The 14,560-nt window shown below is 43.4% G+C and overlaps 1 protein-coding gene across 7 annotated transcripts in view; it reads left to right on the plus strand.

Moving 5' to 3' along the window:
- LOC112261731 (protein unc-79 homolog) overlaps positions 1-13,479 on the plus strand; it is a 45,552-nt gene extending 32,073 nt beyond the window's left edge. For 6 of the 7 annotated variants that reach the window (XM_024437319.2, XM_024437320.2, XM_024437321.2 and 3 more), the window contains 18 exons: positions 1,083-1,199; positions 1,316-1,418; positions 1,536-1,676; positions 1,804-1,842; positions 2,029-2,141; positions 2,244-2,329; positions 2,813-2,986; positions 3,079-3,147; positions 6,538-6,648; positions 10,540-10,644; positions 10,752-10,829; positions 10,940-11,029; positions 11,186-11,361; positions 11,535-11,718; positions 11,844-12,047; positions 12,485-12,562; positions 12,645-12,686; positions 12,796-13,479. In XM_024437319.2, the coding sequence (XP_024293087.2) occupies positions 1,083-1,199; positions 1,316-1,418; positions 1,536-1,676; positions 1,804-1,842; positions 2,029-2,141; positions 2,244-2,329; positions 2,813-2,986; positions 3,079-3,147; positions 6,538-6,648; positions 10,540-10,644; positions 10,752-10,829; positions 10,940-11,029; positions 11,186-11,361; positions 11,535-11,718; positions 11,844-12,047; positions 12,485-12,562; positions 12,645-12,686; positions 12,796-12,984 (2,099 nt within the window). In that variant the 3' untranslated portion in view covers positions 12,985-13,479. The remainder of the gene's footprint in view (positions 1-1,082; positions 1,200-1,315; positions 1,419-1,535; positions 1,677-1,803; positions 1,843-2,028; positions 2,142-2,243; positions 2,330-2,812; positions 2,987-3,078; positions 3,148-6,537; positions 6,649-10,539; positions 10,645-10,751; positions 10,830-10,939; positions 11,030-11,185; positions 11,362-11,534; positions 11,719-11,843; positions 12,048-12,484; positions 12,563-12,644; positions 12,687-12,795) is intronic. The other variant, XM_042330011.1, reaches the window with a different exon arrangement.
- Positions 13,480-14,560: the final 1,081 nt, after the last annotated feature.

The following is a 14,560-nucleotide window of genomic DNA, read 5'->3' on the forward strand; positions in this document are numbered from 1 at the left end:
TAGTAACGGAAGTGTCTGCTTAGAAGGGCCGAACCACATGAACAGACTTTACATTTTCTAGTTCAAATCTTCAGTCAACTGGTCACCACTGCTGTCTCCTGTCCTGTGGTGCGGCTTTGTACGTGTTTCTTCCATCTCCCATTCCTACCCATGGCAAACACCTGAAAAACAAAACATGCTGTGAAGTGAAGTACTAGAAGCCGATAAGTAAATATCAAGACAGCATCTTCAAATTGCTGCAACACAATGTCCATAAATAGCTGTCCATCTAAGAACAAGCAATAACATAGAATGAGAAGGCAAATTCGTTTTTTTACTAAATAGGGCATCAATAACCAATTGTAATTTCTTCACAAAATATTCATTTTAGATTGCTGTTGCACTAGGACTCTATATCTATATATCTATATATGCTCTATACTTGTAGTTAACCACTTGTAGCTCTACACTACATTTGTTTTGGCGTTGGGTGTCTGCAGCATCTCATGCTCTAAACAGTTGTCCACATGTGAGGTTATAAGGTGGCTGAGAGCTGAGAGCTGAGAGCTGAAGCAGCCACCATTGCGCCCCATCCCTCACGCACACCACCCTGGACAATCCGCCTCAGCCCCCAACCTCGCAGCTGCTATCCCAGAAACAAGCAACCACTCTTCAATATCGAGTAGGATCCAAATACTTTCTCATTGTCATCTGTTTAAATTCACCAATAAAACAGGGTGTGGTCATCACACCCAAGAACATTAAAACCTTTCAAACATTTGGCCTTCTTTTTTTCAATGTGTAAAATAGTTTTTCTTCAGTCGTTCTTTCTCAGCGTTATGTTTTTGACACCAATGCAGTTTTTTTCATGGTTCTTTCGTTTTTCTTATCAATAGATCAGGGATTATATCTATTCTGACAATATATCAAATATTGAATATATGCAACTAAGCCATTACATTTTTTTGTATTTACCTCTGAGCGTTTTCCACTCCCCATTTTCATGAGTTTGTTTTAGTAAACCAGTCATTGAAATGAAAGTGGAGATAGAGGGAAAGTACCAGGCAACTCAATCCTCTGTATGTGTGTGTGTCGCACCCCAGCTCAGTACCGTCAGGCGAAGCGGGGCTCGTTGGGAGCTCTAACCATTAGCCAGTTGATGAAGAGACAGTTGGAGCACCAGTCCAGCGCCCCTCACAACATCAGTATTTGGGAGACAGGTCAGTCACTGGCTACCTCTGGTCCACTCCTTCAGATTTGTAAATATCAAAACACCTTTTAAATACTGTAATGACTTTGTTTGACTGTGCTGATTTTCGTGTTGCTCTCTAAACAGGCCCCACCAAGACCAGCCTCCTATCTGCCCCCAGTACAGTCAGCATGTTTGTGCCCGCCCCCGAGGAGTTCATTGATGATCAGCCTACCACCATGACTGACAGGTGAGTGAACCTACCGCCAACCACCAACACTGACTGGTGTGTCATTCTGGGCAGTGGATACTGTATGTATTAATGGTAATTTGTTGTTATTAATACTAATACTGTGTGGTCTCTCAGGTGTCGTGACTGTGGTGCGGTGCTAGAGGAGTATGATGAGGAGACCCTGGGCCTGGCAGTGGTGGTGCTCTCCATGTTCATCCACCTCAGCCCTGACCAGGCCGCTCCACTGCTGCTGGACATCATGCAGTCTGTGGGCAGGTCTGGCAACTACAGCAGCTCCTACATCAACCCCCTTATACATCCCATACACAAGCCTAATTGTTCAGTAAAGTTTTGGCACACTCTGTCATGTCTCTGATCTTGAATTCAGATGTTTTTCTTACAGGCTGGCGTCTAGTGCTAATTTCTCTGGGCAAGCTGAGAGGTATGACACATCACAACTAGACATACTGAATATATTCTTATTTGGTATGTGTTAAACTCAGGTGTACTGTGGATGCTGATGACTAGTTCACGCTGGCTGTATTCTTGTACACAAATGAGAGAATGGGCCAACATGAGGTGCAGACGCTCTGTGTGTGAGTTGATGTTGATGTCTCTGTTGGTGTAGCATGCTGATCCCTGGCAACGCAGCAGGTGTGGCTAAGCAGTTCCTCCGCTGTGTGTTCCACCAGCTGGCCCCCAATGGCATCCTGCCTCAGCTCTTCCAGAGCAACATCAAAGGTCTACTCAGACAAAAATATAAAACACAATATGGCTCCTGTTAAGAGCAGCATTCTGAGGGATATGGTTTGATCTTTACTGTCAATTTCTGTGTATTTCCAGATGGAGGTTTTCTGAGAACATTGGCTTCTTCCCTGATTGATTTTAATGAACTGAGTTCTGTGGCTGCACTGAACCAGCTACTGGAGGTGGGACTTTTACTTGCTTAGTGTAATGATTAAAGCTCAGCACTCGGCTGAAGGAACTATGCGGGTGTTTGTGTATGTCTTGAATCTCAAGCAAAATGTCCACTTTCGTCATGTATCCAGCAGGAGGAGCTCTTGTAAAAGTTGACGACACTACAGCACTGCTGTTAGGATAGCATGATAACAAACCCAATTAAGAATGCTGCTGAAGAGTATGCCTCTGCATGGTTGATCACCATATTCACTTATTCTCTATTAACTTGGTGTCTTCTCTTTAGCAATCTTACACTGTTACAATGTTCAAGGAATAGCACTTGTGATAGTCCACCTCAGTTCACTCCTTTGACTCATAACATCACTAGTCCAAACCACTTTTAGAATATCATTTTAAAACTAGTGAACGATTGATTATGGAACAGTTGGTAATGGCTATGGCAATAAATATGTATTATGTAACCCTGTTGTCATTTATACCATCGTCCTCAGGGTCTGAACAACAAGAGGAGTCTACCAGCCGGGGGCACCATGCTGCATTGCCTGGAAAACATCGCCACCTTCATGGAGGCCCTGCCCATGGACTCCCCCAGCAACCTGTGGACCACCATCTGCAATCAGTTCCAGACCTTCCTCACTAAACTACCTTCTGTTCTGCCTCTGAAGGTACTGGATCTCACACTGCATGTAGGCTGCATTGACTGTGACCAATATAGAGCTAAAGCCTTATGAATGATTGTATGATGTCTCTCTCACAGTGTCCCCTGGACTCCAGTTTGAGGATTATCATTTGTCTGTTGAAGATCCCCACCACAAGTGCAACCCGGGTGAGTCTGTCTGTGTGTGCTTTACAACTGCGACCTGGCCAAGGTAAAGCAAAGCAGTGCGACACAAACAACACAGAGTTACACATGGAGTAAACAAACATACAGTCAATGATACAATAGAAAAAGTATATATACAGTGTGTACAAATGAGGTAGGATAAGGGAGATAAGGCAATAAATAGGCCATAGTGGCGAAATAATTCCAATATAGCAATTAAACACTGGAGTGATAGATGTGCAGAAGCTGAATGTGCAAGTAGAGATGGGGTGCAAAGGAGCAAAATAAATAAATAACAGTATGGGGATGAGGTAGTTGGATGGGCTATTTACAGATGGGCTATGTACAGGTGCAGTGATCTGTGAGCTGCTCTGACACCTGGTGCTTAAAGTTAGTGAGGGAGATATGAGTCTCCAGCTTCAGTGATTTTTGCAGTTCGTTCCAGTCATTGGCAGCAGAGAACTGGAAGGAGAGGCGGCCAAAGGAGGAATTGGCTTTGGGGGTGACCAGTGAAATATAACTGCTGGAGTGCGTGCTATGGGTGGGTGCTGCTATGGTGACCAGTGAGCTGAGATAAGGCGGGGCTTTACCTAGCAAAGACTTATAGATGACCTGGAGCCAGTGGGTTTGGCGACGAATATGAAGCGAGTGCCAGCCAGCGAGAGCATACAGGTCGCAGTGGTGGGTAGTATATGGGGCTTTGGTGACAAAACAGATGGCACTGTGATAGACTGCATCCAATTTGCTGAGTAGAGTGTTGGAGGCTATTTTGTAAATGACAAGTCAAGGATCGGTAGGATAGTCAGTTTTACGAGGGTATGTTTGGTAGCATGAGTGAAGGATGCTTTGTTGCAAAATAGGAAGCTGATTCTAGATTTAATTTTGGATTGGAGATGCTTACTGTGAGTCTGGAAGGAGAGTTTACAGTCTAGCCAGACACCTAGCTGTAGTTGTCCATATATTCTAAGTCAGAACCGTCCAGAGTAGTGATGATGGACGAGCGGGCAGATGTGGGCAGCGATCGGTTGAAGAGCATGCACTTGCGTCCCACCTGGCCAACAGCCAGATGCAGAGCGCCAAATGCAGAGCGCCAAATTCAAATAAATTACTATAAAAATCTAAATTTCATTAAATCACACATGCAAGATAGAAAATTAAAGCTACACTCGTTGTGAATCCAGCCAACATGTCAGATTTCAAAAAGGCTTTTCGGCGAAAGCATAAGATGCTATTATCTGATGAGAGCACAACAGTAAACAATGAGAGTAGCATATTTCAACCCTGCAGGGGTTGAAAACACAGAAATAAATGTAAATCATGCCTTACCTTTGACGAGCTTCTTGTGTTGGCACTCCAATATGTCGCATAAACATCACAAATGTTCCTTTTGTTAGATTAATTCCGTCCATATATATCCAAAATATCCATTTATTTGGCGCTTTTGATCCAGAAAAACACTGGCTCCAACTTGACCAACGTCACTACAAAATATCTCAAAAGTTACCTGTAAACTTTGCCAAAACATTTCAAACTACTTTTGTAATACAACTTTAGGTATTTTTAAACGTAAATAATCAATAAAATTGAAGACGGAATGATCTGTGTTCAATACAAAAAGAAAACAAACTGATGCTACTTTTCTAGTCACGCGCCTCTTTCAAACAGTCCACTTCAAGTGACTCCCATTCAAGATGGCCGTACATCTTCATTACACAAAGGAAAAACCTCAACCAATTTCTAAAGACTGGTGACATCCAGTGGAAGCGGTAGGAACTGCAAGCAAGTCCCTTAGAAATCTGGTTTCCCAATGAAAATCTATTGAAAAGACAGTGACCTCAAAAAACCAAACAAATCTGAATGGTTTGTCCTCGGGGTTTTGCCTGCTACATAAGTTCTGTTATACTCACAGACATGATTCAAACCGTTTTAGAAACTCCAGAGTGTTTTCTAATAATATGCATATCTTATATTCTGGGGATGAGTAGCAGGCAGTTGAATTTGGGCATGCTATTCATCCAAAAGTGAAAATGCTGCCCCCTATCCTGAAGAAGTGAGCAGTTGGAGGCCACGGAAGGAGAGTTGTAATGGCATTGAAGCTCACCTGGAGATTAGTTAGCACAGTGTCCAAAGAAGGGCCATATGTATGCAGAACAGTGTCGTCTGCATAGAGGTGGATCAGAGAATCACCAGCAGCAAAAACGACATCATTGATGTTTATAGAGAAAGTTGGCCCGAGAATTTAACCCTGTGGCACCCCCATAGAGACTGCAAAAGGTCTGGACAACAGGCCCTCCGATTTGACACACTGAAGTCTGTCTGAGAAGTAGTTGGTGAACCAGGTGAGGCATTCATTTGAGAAACCAAGGCTGTTGAGTCTGCCGATAAGAATGTGGTGATTGACAGAGTCGAAAGCCTTGGCCAGGCCGATGAATACAGCTGCACAGTATTGTCTCTTATCAATGGGGGTTGTGATATCGTTTAGAACCTTGAGCGTGGCTGAGGTCTACCCAAGACCAGCTCGGAAACCAGATTGCATAGCGGAGAAGATACGGTGGGATTCGAAATGGTTGGTGGTCTGTTTGTTAACTTGCCTTTCAATGACCTTAGAAAGGCAGGGTAGGATAGATATGGGTCTATCGCAGTTTGGGTCTAGAGCGTCTCCCCCTTTGAAGAGGGAGATGACCGTGGCAGCTTTCCAATCTTTGGGGATCTCAGACGATACGAAAGAGGTTGAACAGGCTAGGAATAGGGGTTGCAACAATTTCGGCTGATAATTTTAGAATGAGAGGGTCCAGATTGTCTAGCCCAGCTGATTTGTAGGGTTCCATATTTTGCAGGTCTTTCAGAACATCGGCTATCTGGATTTGGAGAAATGGGGAGGCTTGGGCAAGTTGCTGTGGGGGTTGCAGGGCTGTTGACCAGGGTAGGGGTAGCCAGGTGGAAAGCATGGCCAGCCGTAGAAAAATGCTTATTGAAATTCTCATTTATCGTGGATTTATCGGTGGTGACAGTGTTTCCTATCCTCAGTGCAGTGGGCAGCTGGGATGAGGTGCTCTTATTCTCCATGGACTTTGCAGTGTCACATAACTTTTTGGAGATTGTGCTACAGGATGCATTAGGCCTACTAACCAAATGGTGAGCACAGTCTTCAATCGAGTGTCATATAGCACACTATCCCAGCCCTTCTCTGATATGGGCCTGAGCAGGTTATATGACTGGTTACATTCTGACTCTTTAAATCAAAGGATTTACACCTGATAGCATTCAGTTTAGTCACATTTGCATGAGTGAACAAATAAGTCCTACAAAATCCCTGTTGTGTTAAAATCCCCTTGGCCTCCCACCAGCAGGCAGGACCCAGCCGTTACTGTCTCTTTTTCTCCTCTTCCCCAGAGCTTACTGGAGCCCTTCTCCAAACTGCTGAGCTTTGTCATGCAGTATGGAGTGTTCAGCCTCTCTTACCTGGTGGAGCTATGTGGCCTCTGTTACAAAGCCTTCAACAAGGTAGATATGTATAGTTTAGCTTACATTTGCTAGCATATTTGTTTATGTTTGTTTGTAAAAAATTAAAATAACACTGTTAGCATTGCAATGATCTCATGTGAAATAGAGGTCGACCGATTAATCGCTATGGCCGATTAATTAGGGCCGATTTCAATTTTCATAACAATTGGAAATCGGTGTATATATTTTTTTACACCTTTATTTAACTAGGCAAGTCAGTTAAGAACACATTCTTATTTTCACTGACGGCCTAGGAACAGTGGGTTAACTGCATTTTTCAGGGGCAGAACGACAGATTTTTACCTTGTCAGCTCGGGGATTCAATCTTGCAACCTTACAGTTAACTAGTCCAACGCTCTAATCACCTGCCTTACATTGTACTCCACGAGGAGACTGCCTGTTACACGAATGCAGTAAGAAGCCAAGGTAAGTTGCTAGCTAGCATTAAACTTATCTTATAAAAAACAATCAATCAATCACAATCACTAGTTAACTACACATGGTTGATATTACAAGTTTATCTAGCGTGTCCTGCGCAGCATATAATCGATGCGCATTCGCGAAAAAGGACTGTCATTGCTCCAACGTGTACCTAACCATAAACATCAATGCCTTTGTTAAAATCAATACAAAAGTATATATTTTTAAACCTGCATATTTAGTTAATATTGCCTGCTAACATGAATTTCTTTTAACTAGGGAAATGGTGTCACTTCTCTTGCAACAGAGTCGGTGTATATGCAGCAGTTTGGGCCGCCTGGCTCGTTGCGAACTGTGTGAAGAATATTTCTTCCTAACAAAGACAGCCAACTTCGCTAAACGGGGGAGGATTTAACAAAAGCCATTTGCGAAAAAAGCACAATCGTTGCACAACTGTACCTAACCATAAACATCAATGGCTTTATTAAAATCAATACACAGAAGTATATATTTTTAAACCTGCATATTTAGCTACATTTTTTTATTTTATTTATTTATTTCACCTTTATTTAATCAGGTAGGCAAGTTGAGAACAAGTTTGCGACCTGGCCAAGATAAAGCAAAGCAGTTCGACACATACAACGACAGAGTTACACATGAAGTAAAACAAACATACAGTCAATAATACAGTAGAAACAAGTCTATATACGATGTGAGCAAATGAGGTGAGATAAGGGAGGTAAAGGCAAAAAAAGGCCATGGTGGCAAAGTAAATACAATATAGCAAGTAAAACACTGGAATGGTAGATTTGCAGTGGAAGAATGTGCAAAGTAGAAATAAAAAATAATGGGGTGCAAAGGAGCAAAATAAAAAAATAAAAAAAATACAGTAGGGAAAGAGGTAGTTGTTTGGGCTAAATTATAGGTGGGCTATGTACAGGTTCAGTAATCTGTGAGCTGCTAAATAAATCCAGGTTAGCAGGCAATATTAACCAGGTGAAATTGTGTCACTTTTCTTGCGTTCATTGCAGAGTCAGGGTATATGCAACAGTTTGGGCCACCTGGCTCGTTGCGAACTAATTTGCCAGAATTTTACGTAATTATGACATAACATTGAAGGTTGTACAATGTAACAGGAATATTTAGACTTATGGATGCCACCCGTTAGATAAAATACGGAACGGTTCCGTATTTCACTGAAAGAATAAATGTTTGATTTTCGAGATGATTGTTTCCGGATTCGACCATATTAATGACCTAAGGCTCGTATTTTTGTGTGTTACTATGTTATAATTGAGTCTATGATTTGATAGAGCAGTCTTGACTGAGCGGTGGTAGGCAGCAGCAGGCTCGTAAGCATTCATTCAAACAGCACTTTTGTGCGTTTGCCAGCATCTCTTCGCTGTGCTTCAAGCATTGCGCTGTTTATGACTTCAAGCCTATCAACTCCCGAGATTAGGCTGGTGTAACCAATGTGAAATGGCTAGCTAGTTAGCGGGGTGCGTGCTAATAGCGTTTCAAATGTCACTCGCTCTGAGACTTGGAGTAGTTGTTCCCCTTGCTCTGCAAGGGCCGCGGATTTTGTTGAGTGATGGGTAACGCTGCTTCGAGGGTGACTGTTGTCGATGTGTTCCTGGTTCGAGCCCAGGTAGAGGCGAGGAGAGGGACGGAAGCTATACTGTTACACTGGCATTACTAAAGTGCCTATAAGAACATCCAATAGTCAAAGGTATATGAAATACAAATGGCATAGAGAGAAATAGTCCTATAATTCCTATAATAACCTCAACCTAAAACTTCTTACCTGGGAATATTGAAGACTCATGTTGAAAGGAACCACCAGCTTTCATATGTTCTCATGTTCTGAGCAAGGAACTAAAACGTTAGCTTTCTTACATAGCACATATTGCACTTTTACTTTCTTCTCCAACACTTTGTTTTTGCATAATTTGTTTCATGTTTCATTATTTATTTGAGGCTAAATTGATTTTATTGATGTATTATATTAAATTAAAATAAGTGTTCATTCAGTATTGTGGTAATTGTCATTATTACAAAAACATTTTTAAATCGTCCGATTAATTGGTATCGGCTTTTTTTGGTCCTCCAATATTTGGTATCAGTATTGGCGTTGAAAAATCATAATCGTTCGACCTCTAATGTGAAAGACCCAATTTGAAAAGGGATACGGAAATATGACTTTGTCCCGCATTGTTAAACATGAATCTATGTCTGCAGAACTCTGTATATTGTAGTTCTTGGTGATAATACTTATCCCCAGCCACTCCTGCTAGACAGGAAGGTGGCTGTGTGTCACAGATAGTTAAGTAAACAATCAGCCAGTATTGATTTACATGGTTAGTTGGGGCTCTGGGCTGAGGATGTATGTGTCCTGGGCTGTCTCCTGCTGCAGGACAGATGGATCCTTACCACACCACTGCTGTCACAGCACCATGCTTTATGTCTCCAGCTCTATTGATTTCCTCCAGCCTGGTTAATCCCCGCTATATAACATCCGTTTCTCAAAACACGAGTCAATATGACTGATTACGTCTATTTAAATGTTTCCTGTGCAGTTAGTCTTATGAGGTGAGCTGTCTCAAACACACGTTTAAGGAGGATTTTTCAGTGCTTGGGTTATTGTAGATGTTTGGGAAGTTATGTTTATCACTACTGCACTACGCATAGAATATTTGAACAAATATGACCCCAAATCAACTATACTCGATATATTTTGGTTTCATGCTGATGAGAAGGGAATGATTTCTTTGGTTGAAAATAGAGAGAGATGTAGCAGGGCTTTGTATTGAGGGCAGTGGCTCTCCAGGCTGACAGCCTAATCTGAACTGGGATCCTGGGAGAGCGGAGATCTGGACTGGGTGCCATGCTAATCAGATCCTCTGTCTCTATTCAGACCACAGACAACCTTTATACTCCAGTACACATACACACAGGCAGCGCTGGAGAGGGAGAGAGAAACAGTACACATACACACAGGCAGCGCTGGAGAGGGAGAGAGAAACAGTACACATACACACAGGCAGCGCTGGAGAGGGAGAGAGAAACAGTACACAGTACACATACACACAGGCAGCGCTGGAGAGGGAGAGAGAAACAGTACACATACACACAGGCAGCACTGGAGAGGGAGAGAGAAACAGTACACATACACACAGGCAGCGCTGGAGAGGGAGAGAGAAACAGTACACATACACACAGGCAGCGCTGGAGAGGGAGAGAGAAACAGTACACATACACACAGGCAGCGCTGGAGAGGGAGAGAGAAACAGTACACAGCCCTGAAATAAGACAGCTTAGAGAAAACATCCAGCAGGCAAACCTTTTTCCCCAGTATGCCGATCTCACTTGGTTCCTCTAAAATCATTCCAATATTTGTACACAGTTATTTTCTATATTCTCTATCCACTATCCTCATTTGTCCTCATCCTGAGCTATTTTGTGTATTCACAGGAGAGAGATAAGTTCTATATGTCTCGTATTGTGGTGCTGGAGCTTCTGCAGGCTCTGAAGTTCAAGTCTCCTCTACCCGATACTAACCTGCTACTGCTGGTCCAGGTAAACAGTAGTACAATCAGAACTACTTGTGGAAAAGATTTCAACCCAAAAGTAACAAAGATAACTTTACAAATGTCTTTATGTTAACTATGTGTGGATGTTGTCAGTTTGTTTGTTCAGATATTGGTACGAGGCTAGCAGAGTCTACTATTCTCTCAAAGCACATGATCTCATCACTTCCAGGGGTAAGACAGTATATAATACAGTACATTGGTTGTCTGTGTTCCTTTATGATGACCTATTGAAATAAACATATGGGTTGTTTGATTGTTGCACTATTCTCTGTCTTTCTCAGTGCACGACAGCAGCAATGGAATGCATGAGGCAATACATCAGTGAGCTTCTAGACTTCATAGCGGACATGCACACACTGACCAAACTGAAAGTGAGTTTCCTCCTTACTCTGCCTTAACTCATGTAAGATGGGTGGATAAGTCTCATCTCTAACCATCTTGTCATGTGTAGGGTCCTGAGTTTCTCCTGGTCAAGTGATCAGGGAAAACGCGGGGCCGTAGTCATGTGATCATGTTACTCTGTCCAGAACCATATGAAAGCGTGTTGTCAGCCGCTGCACGAGGACACGTTTGGAGGAAACCTGAAAGTGGGCCTGGCACAGGTGGCTGCCATGGAGATCAGCAAAGGCAATCACCGTGACAATAAGGCAGTGATCCGTTATCTTCCCTGGCTCTACCATCCCCCGTCCACCATGCAGCAGGGGTGAGAGGCACCGACAGTCACAGCACTGATGTTACTTTCAGTGATCTCACTGTCTGTAATCATGAAGACATTCTATTACCAGAATGACTTTTATCAGGCACAAGAATGAATGGTGACTCTAATAACACTGTAATGTTTGCTCAACAAGCGTTTAACCTTTGTCTCCTCCTCAGACCGAAGGAGTTCATCGAGTGTGTGTCCCACATCCGCCAGCTGTCCTGGCTGCTCCTGGGCTCCCTGACCCACTATGCCCTGTACCAGGGCTCCACCTCCTGTATGCCCATCCCCCTGGACGCTGGCTCACACATCGCTGACCACCTCATCATCATTCTCATCGGCTTCCCTGAGCAATCCAAGGTCAGGAAAATGTCTAAGTGCTATATGCATAAATGTTGAAGAAACTGCTACGGAAACCTATGAAGATTTCACATGAAAACCAAAGTGTCACTGACCTCTCTCTTCCTCGCCACCTCTGTCTGCAGACGTCAGTGCTGCACATGTGCTCCCTGTTCCATGCCTTCATGTTTGCCCAGCTGTGGACCATCTACTGTGAGCAGGCGGCGGCCGCCTCGGCCCTGCAAAACCAGAACCAGACAGAGTTCTCTTCCAATGCCATACTGACGGGCCTGGAGTTCTGGAGCCGCGTCACACCCAGCATCTTGCAGCTCATGGCCCATAACAAAGTGGTAAGGAAGATCCACATGCTTATCTCTCCATCAGCTTCAAGAGGGGGTGGGCTGGAAAGAGGATGTGCTTGGAGACGTGCAACAGTTAAATGTGAACTACTCCTCTGACTGTTGTTGTGAATGTGACAGAGGAATTGGTTAAATCACCAACATATCGTTGTTATGTCTGACAGGACATTGCTGTTTTGTAAGACTGAGATTCAATCTGATCGCGCTTGATCCACAATGCAGGTTTTAGAGACCTCCTGAGACCATATTCTCAGTCAATGCGGGCTCTATTGGAAATCATCTTTAAATGGCGCATTGTTCAAATCTGCGGTCGGATTGAATCCCGGCCTGAGACTGCTTTTCTACCATATATTTGGATGGGGGGGTAATCATAAATCAAGTTATGATCCCTTGCAGTAATAAAAATGTGTTCTCTTCAACTTTACAAGATGGTGGAGATGGTGTGTCTACATGTCATTAGCCTGATGGAGGCTCTACAAGAATGCAACTCAACCATCTTCGTGAAGGTACATTTTTCCCAAACACTTGATTTTACACTTCATGTTGCTTTCTATTTCAACAAAAAAATTCCCCTCTTCTCTCCATCAGTTAATACCTATGTGGTTGCCCATGATTCAATCCAACCTAAAGGTAAGAATTAAATTGCAATTCAAATATGATTTGTATAATGTTCGTATATGGATATAGATGCTTGGGATTTCAGAACATCCAGTGAAAAAACTCCCCCTGTCCCATGCAGCATCTGTCTGCAGGGCTCCAGCTGCGACTGCAGGCTATCCAGAACAGGGTGAACCACCAGTGTCTGCAAGGCCAGGCAGCCGGGGCCCTGCCCTTTGCTCTGCGCAAGTGGCTGCAGTGCACCCAGTTCAAGATGGCCCAGGTGGAGATCCAGTCATCAGAGGCTGCCTCACAGTTCTACCCTATGTGACCTGCCCACCTCTCACGAGATCCACCAAGACCCAGGCCACCTCAGGACCAGCGTGCATCTGCTTAATGCCTGCCTGCCTGACCATTAACATCAGGAAGTTGACTCCTGCCTAAATTGATTCTCACCGTCTTAAGACTCTGCTTCTGACGTAATCCTCTTCAGCACCGTCTAAACTTTGAAAATCTATACTACTCTTTTGTGCAATGAGAGGGATAGGTGAGTACAGGTCGGGCAGGTGTGCAGATGCAGTGGGATAACATTACAGTAAATAACAGTTTAGGTGCCCAACATGCTGTGTGCAGCATCAGAGGTCAAACTAGATGGAGAGAATGTCTAGCAGCACTGCAGATGACTGGAGTGGATGGATGGAGAAGGCTGTATGCTGAAGCTCAGACTTGTTTACTTGGTGATACTCATGTTCTATATTGTTATTTTCAGTTGCTTGGTTGCAAGCCTGACAAAATAATAAAAATCAAGCCACATGTTCTAAATATACAGTATGTCTCAGTCTCTTTGTCATCTCTACAGAGAGCAGTTAAACGTGCACAAAGTGTGATATGATTGTACATCTGCACAGTAACTAAAGTGTATCTTGAATAAGGTCTGTGGGAAAACTAAATGACTGCTAAAGCCAAAGGCTGTATCGGGAAACACCCATACATATCCTAGCTCAGGACAAACTAATATCAATCACATTTTATTATCAGTAAAGACAATTGGACTTTAGGGCACCTGTCTCTTTACCCAGGACAGACAGGTTGCCTCTAGCCAACAGAGCCCAGATCGATCTGACACAATATGGGATACAGCAGGAGCACTGTAACTCGATCAGGGTGAAGCCAGACGGCGGAGGTAAACAAGACAAGTGAGTCCGTGTCTACCGCCCCCTGTAGAGCCTAGAACCAGTTACCTCTAGTTTAATGTTGTTTGTCATGATAAAGCATTGTTGTGGGATCTAATCACATTATGGAAAGGGCACTTCCCACTGGGCACAGACGTCAACTCAACGACTAATCCACGTTGGTTCCACGTTTCAAATTTAATTGTAAACAACATTGTTTTTTGATTCAACCAGTGAGTGCCCAGTGGGTTGTCTGGGAATATCACACCACATGATAGTTGGACTAAACATTTAAATCCAAGCTTGGGGCTCTATTCAATCCGTATCGGAGAAGTTAACAGTGCCTCTTAACTGAAGACGATGTGGGCAATGTAACTACGGAAAGCCATATATTTCCAATGGAAGAGAAGCTAAGTGGGAGGGTGACCGTTGGGCGATGCGAGCATGGGTGAGGGATGTGAACAGGGTGGGACCAAAGTTGGGGAAAGCTGAACTTAATGCAAATACTCCACTAAATCATGACGCGCTTGACCAATCGAAGCTCACTATAGCTTCCAGCCCCTACTGGATTGGTTGTTGATATCTAGAACTACCTAGCTTGCTTGCTAGCGTCCACGCGAGGGTGAAGCTAGCGTGGAATATTTCATAACTTCTTTACACCTGCACTTTGTAAAATGATCTTCTACGAGAGGTGTGTGTCAAATGAGTCACCAGCTTTGAGTGCTGTCTAATAAA

The sequence above is a fragment of the Oncorhynchus tshawytscha genome, linkage group LG11, assembly GCF_018296145.1.
Source record: "Oncorhynchus tshawytscha isolate Ot180627B linkage group LG11, Otsh_v2.0, whole genome shotgun sequence".
NCBI classification, from domain to species: Eukaryota; Metazoa; Chordata; class Actinopteri; order Salmoniformes; family Salmonidae; genus Oncorhynchus; species Oncorhynchus tshawytscha.